The sequence below is a fragment of the Paramisgurnus dabryanus genome, chromosome 1 (assembly GCF_030506205.2).
Source record: "Paramisgurnus dabryanus chromosome 1, PD_genome_1.1, whole genome shotgun sequence".
Classification (NCBI taxonomy): domain Eukaryota; kingdom Metazoa; phylum Chordata; class Actinopteri; order Cypriniformes; family Cobitidae; genus Paramisgurnus; species Paramisgurnus dabryanus.
In genome coordinates this window covers 57,060,809-57,075,982 of record NC_133337.1, presented here as the reverse complement: position 1 = coordinate 57,075,982, position 15,174 = coordinate 57,060,809, and the positions used below count along the sequence as shown (strand labels likewise).

Below are 15,174 nucleotides of genomic sequence, written 5' to 3'. Positions count from 1 at the left end.
CTACCTTTCAGAGTAGCTAAAGAACCAAGTGGGTGAGATGTGAGAAATATTACTCAAGGGCCATATGCTGGGAAAACAAGTGACTTGGACTCACGTGTGCTCCCAGGAAAACATCAAAACAACAATTTAGTGTGCTTAAGAGCTGAATTTATGAGCACAAACTAAAGTGAAACCAATTAAGTGGACTTAAAGGGATAGTTCACACAAAAATGAAAATTCTGGCAGTTAGTAACCAACTCAGCCTTTATACATTTTTTTGTTCTGCTAAACACAAATAAAGATATTTTGAAAAAATATATAATAACCAAACAGATATGGGGCACCATTCACTAGTATAATTTGTCCTATTATAGAAGTCAATGATGGCCCAGATCTGCTTACAAACATTGGGTCATTCACTAAGAATGCGTACACACTAATTTGATCGTAAAATGTGCGTACGGACGTTTTAAATTACAAATCATCATTTTAAAAAACTTTCATAGTAAAATTTCTTCTTAAACTTTGACCACACATGCACAATAATCATGAACATTTAGTGCTTAAACAAGCAAAAAATTCTGCCAATGGAATAAGAAAAAAATTCTTGAAATACGTTTACTTTTTTCATAAACACTTAATTCAAGAAAATGTTTCTTATTCCATTGGCAGTTTTTTTTGCTTGTATTAAGCACAAATTCACTTAAATTGTATATTTTTTGTCTAAAAACTAGACTTATTTTTTCTACACTCTAAAAAAACAAACGGTGCTATATAGCACCAAAACAATTGCTTTGGATCGTAACGATAGAAGAACCATTTTAGTGCCATATAGCACCGGTGAAGAACCAGTGAAGCACCAGTGAAGCACCAGTGAAGCACCAGTGAAGCACCAGTGTAGAACCATATAGGGGCCATATAGCACCACATATGGTTCTACATAGCACTATATGGTTCTACACAGGTGCGTCACTGGTGCTTCACTGGTTCTTCACCGGTGCTATATGGCACTAAAAATGGTTCTTCTATCGTTACGATCCAAAGCAACTGTTTTGGTGCTATATAGCACCGTTTGTTTTTTAGAGTGTAGGTAATTTTGCTCATCAAGAAAATACATCTTAATTTAAGAATTTTTTGATATTTTTACTGAAAACAAGCCAAAAATACTAAGTAAGAAAGTCATTTTTTGCAGTGTATAGACCAATTTCGTGTTTGCAAACAGAGATGACGTTTTTTGTGGGCGGAGCCAAACTGGTTGCAGAAAGTGACTCTTCCGCAGTAGGGTTGTGAAGTGTTTTAGCATTAAACCGTGATTTTTATGGATCCGGTGTTCTGTCGAAGTCTGATTCCTTTATGTTTCCCTTTAGTGCAATGTTTCTTATAGCGTTTTAATCACATTACGTTTATTTTTTTAGATAGATCAAAAGTTAAAATGGCTTGGCTACTGATATGCATGTTTGTAATGTATATGTATTGTTCTTTTTTGCTAAATCAAATATTTTCGCTAAAGTACATGTAAAAGCAATACTATCATGTATTATATATAATAGCGTTTATTAAATATTTAATAATTTTCCTGTTTTTTATTATTTCTTCCTTAATAAATTATAATTGTAACATGATAAAAACGCTATAAGAAACACATGGAGGGAACAGACTTCGACAGAACACCGGACATCTTCTCTACTTATTTTCTATTCTAATTGTTAAAAGATTTCCAGATGATTTCCTCGCTCCATTCTGTCCGTTTAAGGGCTTAATGTAATCATAAACACCTACGTTTATCTTCAAATGATGTCTTTGATGATGGTATTCTATAAAAATGAAATCCATCTTTTTTGGCATTCTTATTCTGACACTTAACAGCACAACCGGACATTTTCCAGTGAGTTATCTTGCTCTTTTCACTCGTGTCTAATTCATTTCCACTGTTTTTCTGCAACCGCATTGCAAGCGCAGCTTGCAGTGACGTAACTGTGACGTCTACTCTAAATTGGTCTATATATGTTTTTCCTTGTTCATTATTATTGCGTAAGTGTGGCCTAAGTTGTTCTTATGTTTTTGCATGCATTTAAAATAAATGTTAGTATGATAGATTTTGTTGAATCATGATTTGTAAGTTAAAATGTCCGTATTAGTGAATGAGACCCATTCTTTTAAAATATCTTAATTTGTGTTCAGCAGAACAAAGAAATTAACACGGGTATGAAACAACTTGAATAGGGTGAATAAATGACAGAATTTTCATTTTTGGTTGAACTATCCCTTTTTTTGTACTGGTGTGAAAAAGGTTAATACATAGAGTAAAAGCAAATCTCTGCCGTTTTGGTTTGTCCTTTGAAAGCATGTCAGTCACCAACAGTGACAGTGTTCATAAAGTCCCCTACCGCAGGTTTCATTCATAGTCATTTCAATTACACAGCAATAAAACTGAGCCGTCACCTTGTTGAGCTTGAATGGCTGGCAGGACGCTCTCTAGCAAGGTGAGAGATTTTCGATGGTAATCCGCTTGTGCCTCTAATAACTGAGAACAGAACACACATTTAGTTAGGGGACACATAACAATAGGTAGAACAAACAAGGAAATGAACAAGAATAAACATAGCAACTGTCTGAGTTATTGAACACATACAAGACAAAATTTTCTCACCATTACATAATAGCGGGCATAGTCTGCCTCCTTTGAGAAGAAATTGTACATGTCTGCTGATAGCTGATCCTGAAAGGAAACCACATATTTGGTTCATATTGATGCAAAACTGTGGGTTTGATCATTGAATTGTGGCTGTAGATCTAAGCTGTTTTCAATGTACAATGTATTCAAGCGATGCATTTAATTAATGTATACATTCTCTTGGGGTTGGAACCATGCACTACCAGTTAAGCTACAGGAACACACACACATAGTATTGATACTGTAGTGGGTAACGAGGGTTCAAACACTTTCTAAAATCTCTCTAATTTCTTCTCAACAATCATTTAAACGTTATAATAGGTCAAATTTTGTCTGCTTTGACAACCAGTGTATCATGAATCACTTATCATCTGCCTGACTAGCAGCTGAATGGTTCTGCTGTGCAAGCTGGGTTTCTTCTTGACTGCTCTGTTTTGAATCAAATTTAAGTCTTTACAGGATTTACTGAAAGCCTTGTAAGCTTTAGTTCTGCCAACAGAACAACTTTCACTGGAGAATGTCTAATGAACTTCGCAATAAGCAGATTGATGTCTGGTCTTAGCCTTTAAATTGTACAGATTTTGACGATTTTTTTAAGCTTTAAAAGGGACAGTTCACACACAAAGATTAAAAATCAGTCATTATTGACACACCAAGCGCATTTTAAATGCTCTCATTGCTCCGTTCTCATTGCTCCTTCAAAAACGCGAGGCAGGCGGCAAAAAACTCAAGGCGTTCGGCATGCATAACACTCACTGCCCATAGAAAATTGTTTAAAAAAAGCGCCTGCAAGTCCCATAAACGTGTTTGGTGTGATCGGCCCCTAACTCTGCTTCGCGTTGTGCCGCATTACCACCCTGGGTGTGCATTTTGTAAAAAATAATTGCTGTTGAATTATAAGAAAATAATACACACCCTTCGCGGTGTGCAGTTACACCATGGGTGCAGGGTTTCCCGCAGCATATTTCAGTTAAGGCGGCCCGCTTAAGCATGGAAACCCTACCGCCTTAACTAGGTCGTCCAAAAAAAATTATAATAATTCGCTGCACAAAAAGCTGTCAAGTGCATCTCGGAGAATAGCGTGTACGCGCATCACACCGCGAGCGGGGACGCGCGTCACACAGCCGAAATGAGAAAGACGTGGTACGGACCATCACTGTTTGGAGGATAATTAGCCAGTTGATAAAACATCTCGGAGAATAGCGCGGACATGCTTCACACCGCGAGCGTGCACGCGCACCACACGCCCGAAATGAGATAAGACGTGGTCCGTCATCTCTGGAGGATAGCAAGTTGATAAAACGAGTGTCCGTGAGAACTGTAAGTGACTTATGTTTGGGGTTATTTAAACCAGCCTGTTATTGTATTAGTCCATAGTTCTTGCAATTTTAAAGTTAGCTAGCTGGTGATTTTGTTGTTTGAGCAACCTGCTAGGGTTTCACGTGCCTATTGATTAGATATAATGGTTACACTTTATTTTAAGGCGTCACTGTTACATTGTAATTATATATTTAAGTACTAAGTAATAATCATCAACAACATGTACTTACTGTTGGGTTGGGGTTAGGATTAGGGTTTGGTTTAGGATTAGTTGCATTATGCATAATTAACTGTTATTACTATAATAATTACATGTAACATGTGTAACAAAGACACCGTAAAATAAAGTGTTACTGATATAATTGTTGAGCGCTCTTGGTCACTTTATTTATGTGCATTATTTAAATGCTACAGTAGTTACACTCCTTTAAGATAATGTAATTAATAGTGGGAAATAATCAGTTTTTACAGTTTTTGTGCCATCTATCATCATTCGCCAGACGTTCTACAACATCTGCTTTAGTTTGTGTTTATTAACCCTTTAGTTTCACTTCATTCCCGTTAAAGTGTAACTAAACCCCTGATCAGAGCCTGACTCCACCCACTGCAATATTTGAAAAATGCAAGAAAAGTGGGCAGATCCCAACGGAGATAGAGGGGACGAACTAAGTGTGTGGTGAGATCGTAACAAGGGCGTGGTGAGCTCGAACCTGCTTACGTCACGAGTTATTTCTTGGACTCAACATCCAATAGGAAAATTCAACTGCAGTAGCCACCGTTCAACCTGAAGAGGGCAGCACTCAGACGTTTTTACACCATATATTGTAGTATTGAAACACTTTATATCCAAATGTCAAAAAACTTACTAAAATCAATGAACAGCACTAATAAAGCATCATTCTTACAGATCATTAACTAAAAAAAGTTGGTTTAGGGTTTAGTTACTCTTTAAAGGTAAAAACATTTAATTCATTAATAATCTAGTATGTGTTCATTTTTTGTCATAGTTTCTTCAAAATTAAGTTTTATTTGAGTGTTTTAAAAATAAATATTTTATTTATTTATTTTATTAAAATATTTACATTTTCATCATAACGCATACGCCCCGCCCCTTTGATAGCCACGCCCTCGGCCCCCACCCACCTGCCCAACCCTACCACCTTAACTAACACATTTTCTGCGGGAAACACTGTCGATGTGCATTATTTTCAAATAATTCAAAGGACCGGACTCAATTATACTCTTATACCACCATTACCACAAACATTGCTTTGGTGCCTTCTTTCAAGACATTTGACAAGTTTATAGAAAAATAATGAACACCCATGGAACATTTCTCAGTCAATCAGAATAAAGCATTTAACAATTATTTTTCTTGAAGTATCCCCTGAGATTTTAAGTAAATATTACAATAATTTAATGGCACATTTGCATGTTTAACTTCAAAAACATATATTTTTCATATGTTTATTTTTATTAGTAGTGTTTTACAGAGTTTATCTTATTATTCCCTGTTATTAGACCTTCATCTGGTCATTTTCTTTTATTGATACATAAAACGTATCTGTTTTCTGATATATTGTAGTGCTGAGTCACATTAATTTCAGATTAAACAAATAAAACGTATGTTTTTGTTTTTATTAAGTGTTTTATTTATTTATTATTATTTATTTTCATTTTGTGATTTAACTGTAATTAATTTTTTCAACTCACAAGCCCCCTGCAATTTCCCCGCGAACCACCAGGGGTTTGTAAACCCCAGTTTGTGAAACGCTGGTGTGGATAAAAGTGAAAACATCAAATCACGTCAACAAAAAAAACCCCGTTATGCAGCTTTAAAAAACCAGAGTACACAATGACTGAATAGAAATTTTTAGGTAATCTATCACTTTAATTTACTTGATGTTTTTCAGAATAGTCTAAACATGATTGGACATTATACACCTATATGCTGGTTGCAAAATCTATAACTAAGGAACTTAAGGACAGCAGTTAAAGAACATTACCTCACACACAGTAGACATTACCTTACACAGCTCCATTTTGTTCATTGCCTCATCAACCTCTTCTTTAAGCAAGTCTGCTTTGGCTGTCAGTGCGTGTGTGTTTGTTCCTGAGATTATCGACTTGGTCGCCTGCAACCACCTGGAGAGAAAAGTTTCAATTGTTAAACTTATAAACTAGTCTTATGGTGTAATGCAGGGGCCTTCAGTGTGTCACAGTGGGTTCACATTGGTTTTATCTAAAAAACAATCTTTCTAAAGAAATAATATAAATTATTCAAAAACACAATGTGAAGTATAAGAAGCGGGAGTTTGGCTATATGCAGGGTTCCCACACCTTAGTTAACTTCAAATTCAAGAACCTTTCAAGGACTTTCTAGGTCCAATACTCTCAAATTCAAGGACTAAATGTGGGGACACATTTCAAGTGAGAGAAAGGTTACATCGAGTTACCGTTTAAGATACATTTAAGATTACGGTTCCCTTTCGAGGGAACTTCCGCTGCGTCACTGCAGTAACACTTTGGGGACGCCTACAGGGGTAAGTGCGTCTGAATGTGTATATCAAATTCAACCAATAGTGAGGCTTAACGACAAAGACAGGGTGACGCGGGAGTCAGGAAGTATATTGCTATCTGAAATATTGCCAAAGTCGGCGTTACAGGGACGCAGGAAGTATGGCAAGGGAGACGGAAAATTTATTTTTTCCAGAAAACTTCTTGCATAAAATAGATTCAAGCACTTCAATGACCTGTATCTATGCATGTATATTTTCAAAAACTTCCCAGGGCCTTGAATGTTTACCCCCAGATTCACAAACTTTCAAGGATTTCAAGGACCCGTGGGAACCCTGTATATGTTTAATAATTCTTTAACTTAAAAAAATATATGACTGTAAGTCCAATGCTATCTCATGACTAATTCATATTAATTCTTACAACCACATTCGTACATTTTTGTATGATTTCCTTTGGCCCCTGTGACGTTAGAGTTAGGGGCGGGGGTCTCGTTATTGTTTTTATGATAATTGTACATTTCTGCACTCTAAATTCAACTGAGTTATTTTTAACCCAATGCTGGGTAAATATTGGACAGAACACATGTTGGGTTATTAAATAAACCTATGCTGGGTTGTTTCAATGCAATGCTGGGTTGTTTTAACGCAATGCTGGGTTGTTTTAACTCATGGTTAAAACCAGCATGGTTAAACCCAGCATAGGTGTATTTATAACCCAATATGAATTTTGTCCAATATTTATGGGTTAAAAAGAACCCAGCAGAATTGAAGGGATAGTTCACCCAAAACCGTTCCAAACCTGCAAGACCTCCGTTCATCTTCGGAAACACAGTTTAAGATGTTTTAGATTTAGTCAGAGAGCTTTCTGACCCTCCATTGAAAATGTATGTATATGGTATACTGTCCATTTCCAGAAAGGTAATAAAAACATAAACAAAGTAGTCCATGTGACATCAGTGGGTCAGTTAGAATTTGTTGAGGCATCGAAAATACACTTTGGTCCAAAAAAAAAAGACAGCATTGTCTTTATTCAACATTGCCTTCTCTCCCATGTCTGTTGCGAATGCGTGTGCACAGTGACGCTGCTGCGTGTTATCCTCAGACATGTTTGCAAAGATTTTTTTTTTTCAAACTTACAGCGTGCGTCTCCCTCAGACTGCAAATGAAGCTCGGGTGCAAAATAAAAACCTGATGCACACCAGATAACACATCAGCAGCGTTGTACGTAAGCAGCGTCATATACCGTACATAGATTTTTAATGGAGGGTCAGAAAGCTCTAGGACTAGGGATGTAACGATTCAACCGTGTGTCCCATTAAAAATGCCTGTCTGAAATCGATTCTGAATCGCAAGGCTGCGATTCTTTGTTTCATACACAGCTTGTGCGTGTACTACGGCATTTGGTCAGTAGGAAGTACTTATTGAAATCATATCGAGTCGGCGTCGTTTATAACGTGCATTTAAAAAAGCAACACTCGTTAAGCAAAATCATTTAAATTATTCTTTATTATCATGAAAATACCTGAAACAATTGGAAGAACAGTGATATAAATATTCCTGTAGACATTTTCTGGAATAGCATTCCTAATGCTACTTCTTCTGTGGCACAAATGGAGTTTCTGCACGGGAGCGCCCCCTGGCGTTCGGATGTGCCTGGATTTCACCGTAATTCATTCAAATTCATTCATTGAGAAAACGCGCATTTGCACGGTTAATCGTTACACCCCTATCTAGGACTAAATCTAAAACATCTTAAACTGTGTTTCCAAAGATGAACAAAGGTCTTATGAGTTCGGAACGACATGAAGGTGAGTCATTAATGACATTATTTTTATTTTTGGGTGAACTTTAAGAGCATTCATTCAAGTTAGGGATGTTAAACAATTAATCGCGATTAATCGTTAGCAGAATAAAAGTTTTTGTTAACATCACATATCTGTGTAAACTGTGTATTATAAATATGTATATATATATATAAATATGAACACATTCATGTATAATTTTAAGAAAAAAAATGTATATAGTATTAACATATAAGTAATATATTAAGTATTTACATTTATATATAATATAAATTATACATAAATATACAAATGTATATACACATGTAAACACTTCTAAAACATATACATGCATTTGTGTACATTTATTTATACAAATTTATTATACACAGTTCACACACATATATGATGTAAACAAAAACTTTTATTCTGCTAACGATTAATCGTTAAGCATCCCTAATTCAAATTATGAAATTTGTGAGATCAGGCTGGTATATCAGTGGTTCTCAAAAAACTGGGGGGGTGTATGCAATGGTGCCATTTGATATGTATTTTAGATTAATTTATCATAAATTCGGTGTTATTAAACCACAGAAAATTAGGGCTACTAACCAACAGCTTTACGTTGCATAATTTAGGGGCGTTTTTTACCGGACAGGGATTAGACTAGTCCTAGACTAAAATAAATGTAAGAGCTGTCCAAACTGAAAACAACTTGCACTGGCATATCTTAAAATAAATCAGTGCCCTTTGATTTGCTTCAAGATACACAAATAATGTTTTTAGTAAGACATGTTTGTTAAAACTAGTTATATTTCCTTATTTAACTAAGGCCTAGTCCTGGCTTAAGTTAATACCTGTCCAGAAAACCACCCCTTAATGTTTAGTATAATTCAAATTCTAAGTTGTTCTACAAGAGGGGCTGCACACTAAAAAGTTTGAGAACCACTACTGTAGATTATTATTGACTATTCTAATGTCTTTGCTATGCAAGTGTTACAGTTTAGTATACTGTATAAATGCATGTGTACGGGCCTACATGCATATGTTATAGACCAAGCTTGAAATGCAACACTCAGTTTGATACAATATAATACAAGGAGTTCCTGAAGCATCTCTATTTACTTTGCTATAAACAAACACAGACCCTTATCTAACACCATATGACAGATTCCTTACCTTGCTCGGGCAGAGTCATAGTCCAACACCAGCTTAGCTAACTGCCGTCTCTGTTTCAGGATGTTAGGAATGTCCAGCTATGACAACAAAAAGAGACATTTGTATTTAGAAATACTGTGACATATAGATGCTAAATCACCTTGTTGATTCTGTCTTTGGCTATGCCAGTGTCCTAAAATATATTGTACATACAGTACCTCTGCTAGCTGATTGAGTGGGTCTAAGACATCTTTCTCGATCTGCATTTCGTGTTGCATTAGCTCAGACGCCAGTCTGTTCTCTGCGTCTCCGCACATCTCCATCATTTTCCTGATGGAAAATGCAAATTCAAATGCAAATTCAATACAACAAGATGCAGATGCATGTAGAAATCGACACAAATCTATTTAAAACTGATGTCTTCTAATTACCCAATCAGAGACTCCTCCCCCAACTGGGTCCCACCGTCCTGCATTGCCTGCGACAGAGCCGTCAGTGGAAGCTTTTTCTGCGGCAGAAACACAAGGGAGGTTTGTGCAACGTTACATGTAAACATAAGGCAAAACACATAACGTGGTTCTCTGATTCTGTGCGCCCCTTACATGTCTCTTCTCAGCATCTGTGCCGATCTGCCCCTGCAAACAAGCGGTCACCTTTTTGTGCGTGTTGTGCGAAACGACCCGCACCAACTCCATACGGCGCTCAATCTGTGCAAAACAAAGCATAACGTCAATAAAGGCCCACAATCCATATTGAGCCTCGACCTTGCATGCTGGCAGTCTAAAGCCTGTTAAGATATTATGTAACACAGCATGAGAAACTTCTGTGACATGAAACAGATTATATACATTCAGCAAGCATTGCCTTTAGATAGCAGTAGACTAGCGGTTTAACTTGTAGCAGTTATACAACCTGTGTCCCTGTTTCAATCAACAGGTGTTGATAATAGCAAAACATAAAAAGACAGTTTTAATGGTCATGGGGGTGTGGTTAAGCATGATTTATTACCCCACTCCTAGTAAAGGCAAGTAAACGATGTTACACTGCCCCAACAATGTTTACTAGTTGAGCGAGCACTGCACTGGGAAATGTCATGAATAGGATGTACAGAAGCAGACCAGACATTCATAGGATATTTGTGTTGCGTGATAAAGGGTGGTGATAAAACATAATAAAATAATAGGGGAGCACGATAAATTCAAATGCATTTGAATAGAATTCAATAAAATGAAATTAAAAATATTTATTAAAATAAACATGCAAATACTACTCTGCTTAATATGTTATAGCTGCCTAGATGGGTGTGGTTTATTCTGTAAAAAGTAAACCCCAGTTACCTAGTAACATCTTTATTTCAATATGTGGAAAAAGGAAAGTTGGATAGATTTCTAGAAGGAAACTCCTAATATAAACATGAATATAACAAATACAAAAGAATAAAAAGATTATAATAAACGACTGCAGTAAATACACACAAGCAATTCAATTATACATTTAATGACAGATTTTATTACACGCAAACAAATAAATTCAGATGGAATAATTTTCCCACGCCATGTCTGTCAAACTAAAAGTTTATCATCAGCAGCAATGGGTGCCAACATCTAAAATGTGTTGGCACTCCCACTAGCTAACAGCTGTTTTTGATGTTTTATTCATTGCAAATAGTTAAAAGGATACTTGTGTGAGCAATAAATGTGTATCCTGAAGAAGGCGGTATCAAGCTGAAACGTACAGTATAGACGCTTTCGTTGGACACATGCACGGTTGCGGTTTACGTGTCTGGACAGAACTTAACTTCTAGTCTCTGTTTGTTGAATGGTTTGGCTAGTGGCTAAACTGAACTCTGGGGGAAAAACAAAAAGGTTTGGCAGCCAATATGTAGTTAACATTGTATACATTTATTTTACACAGTAACGTTAGCTCAATGTAGTTTTTGATATGCTTTAGCTATGATTTGAACTAAGGTAATATAGTTGTTTATTTATTTTTCCTGTTTTTTTATAAACTACTTTTAAATGATTGTTATTGATTCTTTGAATAAGTCTACTGGAAGTTATGTTTGTCTTTCAAAAGCCTTTGTTTATGTCGTTATTGCTGAAACCGTCTATTGATCAACCATTTTTATGATTTATGTTTTAGCTCAATTTATTAGTCCTTTTTATGCCCCTAAAGGGAGTGCTTTGGAAAATGTTATTGTTGTAAGGGTTTTTGAAAACAAAGCATCCAGGATAATAATGAGAACTATAAAAATAAAACTTTAAAATTGTTGCCAACGTAATAAAAGATATCAAATAAAATTGTGTTTTTATATTTATTCATATAGGAATAGCCCGTGTAATAAGTGGGATAATGTACAGCCAACCGGGTCACAAATAAATCCCTTCAGTGATATCATCCTGTCGGGAACGTGTCCCTTACCTCCCCTTACACCTAACTGTGATCATTACTTACTAAATTATGAATCTTTCTCGACTATATTAATAATCAAACAAACACTTAAATTGATAAGAGCAAACATTGGCGACCACAGGTTGCAACTAATTGCATGCTTCAACAACGCAAATATACTGGTTCATTTGGCCGAGCAAAGTATATAAAGTGGCAGGAGTTGGATCTAGATCCAACCTCGCCCCCTGGATGTCGTGTTCTGCATTGAGGACCATCTCTATATACCCGGGAAGTAGAGGACTGTAGTCCAAACAGGCCGTTCTCTGTAGTCTAAAAAGCAAATTCTGTTAAAGAAAATAAATCGCTTGGCATTGAACTTTGAGCTTTATAATTTTGCAGGCATTATTTATGCTCTAACAGCCACCTTACACACCAACTAAATTTTGACAAAAACCGTCCGCTTTAATAACACTTTTCTTAGGTGTGACAACTTCAAAACACATTTACTATCTGATTTTACAGGAACTTTACGAGATTAGCAGAGTTCACAACAAAACAGAATGATAAAGCTCAAACTGCACCTGTTGTCAAAAATGGAAAGCCCCGAACCCGTTATATTGGCCATACCATATGGACCACGCATTCAAAATGTCAAACTGCAATGAGGGTGAAGAATAAAAATACCTTATCTTCAATTAGTGTCAATGTTAAAATAGTTATATTTTACGCTTAAATAGTGAAATGGTTATCGTTATAGATGGTTTCAGTGTCAACAAAACATAAACAAACAGCTTTTGTGTCCTAAATTTAACTTCGGGTAGACTTACGCATACAATCAATAACAATGTTAGCTACAGATCCTTAAATTCTTGCCTGGCTGCCAAATCTGCACAATGGTGATCCATGCTCACTGTCTCCCCTCGTCTCTTGGAAACCAAAACATTTTTATTTTCCACAAGTTATTTGTTCCAGAGGTCAGTTTAGTCACTAGCCAGACCGATAAACAGGCACAGACCGGAAGTTAACTTCGGGACAGGCACGTAACCACAACAACGTTCATGCATCCAATGAAACCTTCTATAGTTTACTTAACAAATATCATTCTTGGCATGAAAAGGCCCTGGCTTTAAAGGACAACATCTGAAAACAGGAAATGATCAGAGTGCACCATTCTGTTTTATTTCAAAGAAACAAAGTGTCTTTTACTTTATTTTATGATTTACTTTAGCTTTAATAAGAGGTCTTAAAAGATTTATCAGAGGTGAGGATCACCGTCTAAGCCTTTTAAAACAAAGTGTCATTTTGTTAATGGAAGTATAGGGCGTTTCCTCTTTAATACAAGTCAGCACTAACAACAAACATGAAAGGAATGTCGTTCTAAAACTGTGTGAATAGCGCTATGTCTAAACAAACAGTGAGGAACAGAAGAGAGATCAGGATGACAGGCGAATAAAAAATGAGTCATATTCCAAAAACAGCCCAGTTCAGGAATGCCACAGATAACCACCTCCTCACACTTCTCTGCCTCCTTTACGTCATAGCGTCACCCCGCAGCGGTCCCAGCACAGCTGGGTCAAACGTACATTCCGCTCAGGCGTCTCCTACATGGGAAAGTGGAGAGCCCTGCCACCTGGCACGGGAACAAGGGGAATCACTGACTGTTATTGTCTGCTCTTTTTCTGCTGAGGGAGATCCTGTTCGCAGGGAGTTGTTTGGATCGTCTGGTGTGAGAGGTCTTTAATTGTTTGCCCTGTTGCCATCACAGACCAGAATTTGGCAGGTCAACGACAGACTAAACATATACTAACAATAAGCTGTAGTTATTCTTTAGTTTTTTTTAGTAGAATTTATTCAGAGAGTGGGGAAACACCAGTACAATGCCGATTAGTCATTGCCATAAAAACTGCAGTCATGTCCATATAAGCGATTAGGGAAACTTGGATGCAATTGGGGGTATGTCACTACTGAGACCAAAATGCTTGTGTCAAGTCCCACAGGTTGGTCCAAACGTCCCAGAATGCATCTGTGAGTGTGACAGCTCACATCTGACCACGAGAGTTTGTAGTAGCTTTGAGGAACCACTAAAACACGTGTGTCCAGACAGCTGAGAATGGGGTGATGGGTAGGTGCCAAAGGGCATGTCAACATGATTCTTCCTTGATATGACCAAATTACTCTTGGATAATTTTAGATACAGTCAGGCAAAAAAAGCTGTCAAAAATGCTAATGGACAAAGCACTGCTCCTGCATTATAAGATTAAAGATCCCCTTTTACGTTGCTAAAAATTATGTTTTTTGGTGTTATGCAATGTGTTCACTTGGTTTATGTTGGGCTGCATCTATCAATTATTTTTGTAATCGATTAATCTAGCACTTAATCGATCGATTTATCGGATAATTTTTGAATCATTGTATTTTTAAACAACCAAAACAAATAATGCATAACAAAAATGATTTGGCTGTAAAATGAACAAGCATTTGGCTTTTATTTCTAAAAAAAAAAACAGGTATTGATTTCCAACTCCAAGATCTGGCTCCAAAACTAAGCCTATTTATTGCCTTTTTTTACCCATTTAGTGCTTATAAGTGCCAGTGCCAACAATTACGCAATTTAATTTATTGATATGCACAACAGGTTTCATGCTGTAATCTAGCTCTGACATCAAAGTAAATATCTGTTTTATGTAAATGTATACTCCTGCAGCATTTACCAAAGCTCATTATTCTGAAAAGTGCGCTGTGCTCCGATCGGCCAGCTATCCAGTGTGTTGTGATTGGCCGAATACCTCAAGCGTGTGCCAGATATGTGATGCTCCTTCAATATTTGGAATACCAGCTCCCAACAGGAGATAATACAGTATCGTCTTTACTACCTTATCAATATCAGCCCAAATCTGATCCAGAAAATGCAGATGACCAAGTTATTCGATCAACTTTACCAGTGCGGCTTGGGCAGAACGTAACACATTGGTAAGGTAAGGATACTAAAGTCCAATTTATTGTCGTGCGTAAGGGCTACGCCGTAGCTCTGTGTAGCTTGAAGGGCACCTTTCCAAATTTTTTACAGCACGTCAGATCTACGCGGACCACAGGCGCTGTGATTGGTCCACTAGAACCCCTCCCATCAGGTAAACAACTGTGTCATGGGTATTTCCATTTGTGACGGTGAAAACAAAGATGGGCCAAGTTGAGGGGTCATTTAAAGCAACACCAAAGATTTTTTTTTACCTTAAAATAACGCTTCCAAAACAGTTTCAGTCGTTCATCCACTCTAAACAGAGTGAACAGCACTTTCACATTCGCTTTGCAGTCCTCTATCAGCCAAAACCGCACTAAAGAAGTTTCCAACCGT

The 15,174-nt window shown here is 36.8% G+C and overlaps 1 protein-coding gene across 2 annotated transcripts in view; it reads right to left on the bottom strand.

Moving 5' to 3' along the window:
- arhgap17a (Rho GTPase activating protein 17a) overlaps positions 1-15,174 on the bottom strand; it is a 43,615-nt gene that overhangs the window by 15,339 nt on the left and 13,102 nt on the right. For both annotated transcript variants that reach the window (XM_065242506.2, XM_065242507.2), the window contains exons 3-9: positions 10,034-10,138; positions 9,863-9,939; positions 9,650-9,761; positions 9,453-9,529; positions 6,001-6,118; positions 2,630-2,698; positions 2,422-2,503 (exon numbers count right to left, since the gene is read on the bottom strand). In XM_065242506.2, the coding sequence (XP_065098578.1) occupies positions 2,422-2,503; positions 2,630-2,698; positions 6,001-6,118; positions 9,453-9,529; positions 9,650-9,761; positions 9,863-9,939; positions 10,034-10,138 (640 nt within the window). The remainder of the gene's footprint in view (positions 1-2,421; positions 2,504-2,629; positions 2,699-6,000; positions 6,119-9,452; positions 9,530-9,649; positions 9,762-9,862; positions 9,940-10,033; positions 10,139-15,174) is intronic.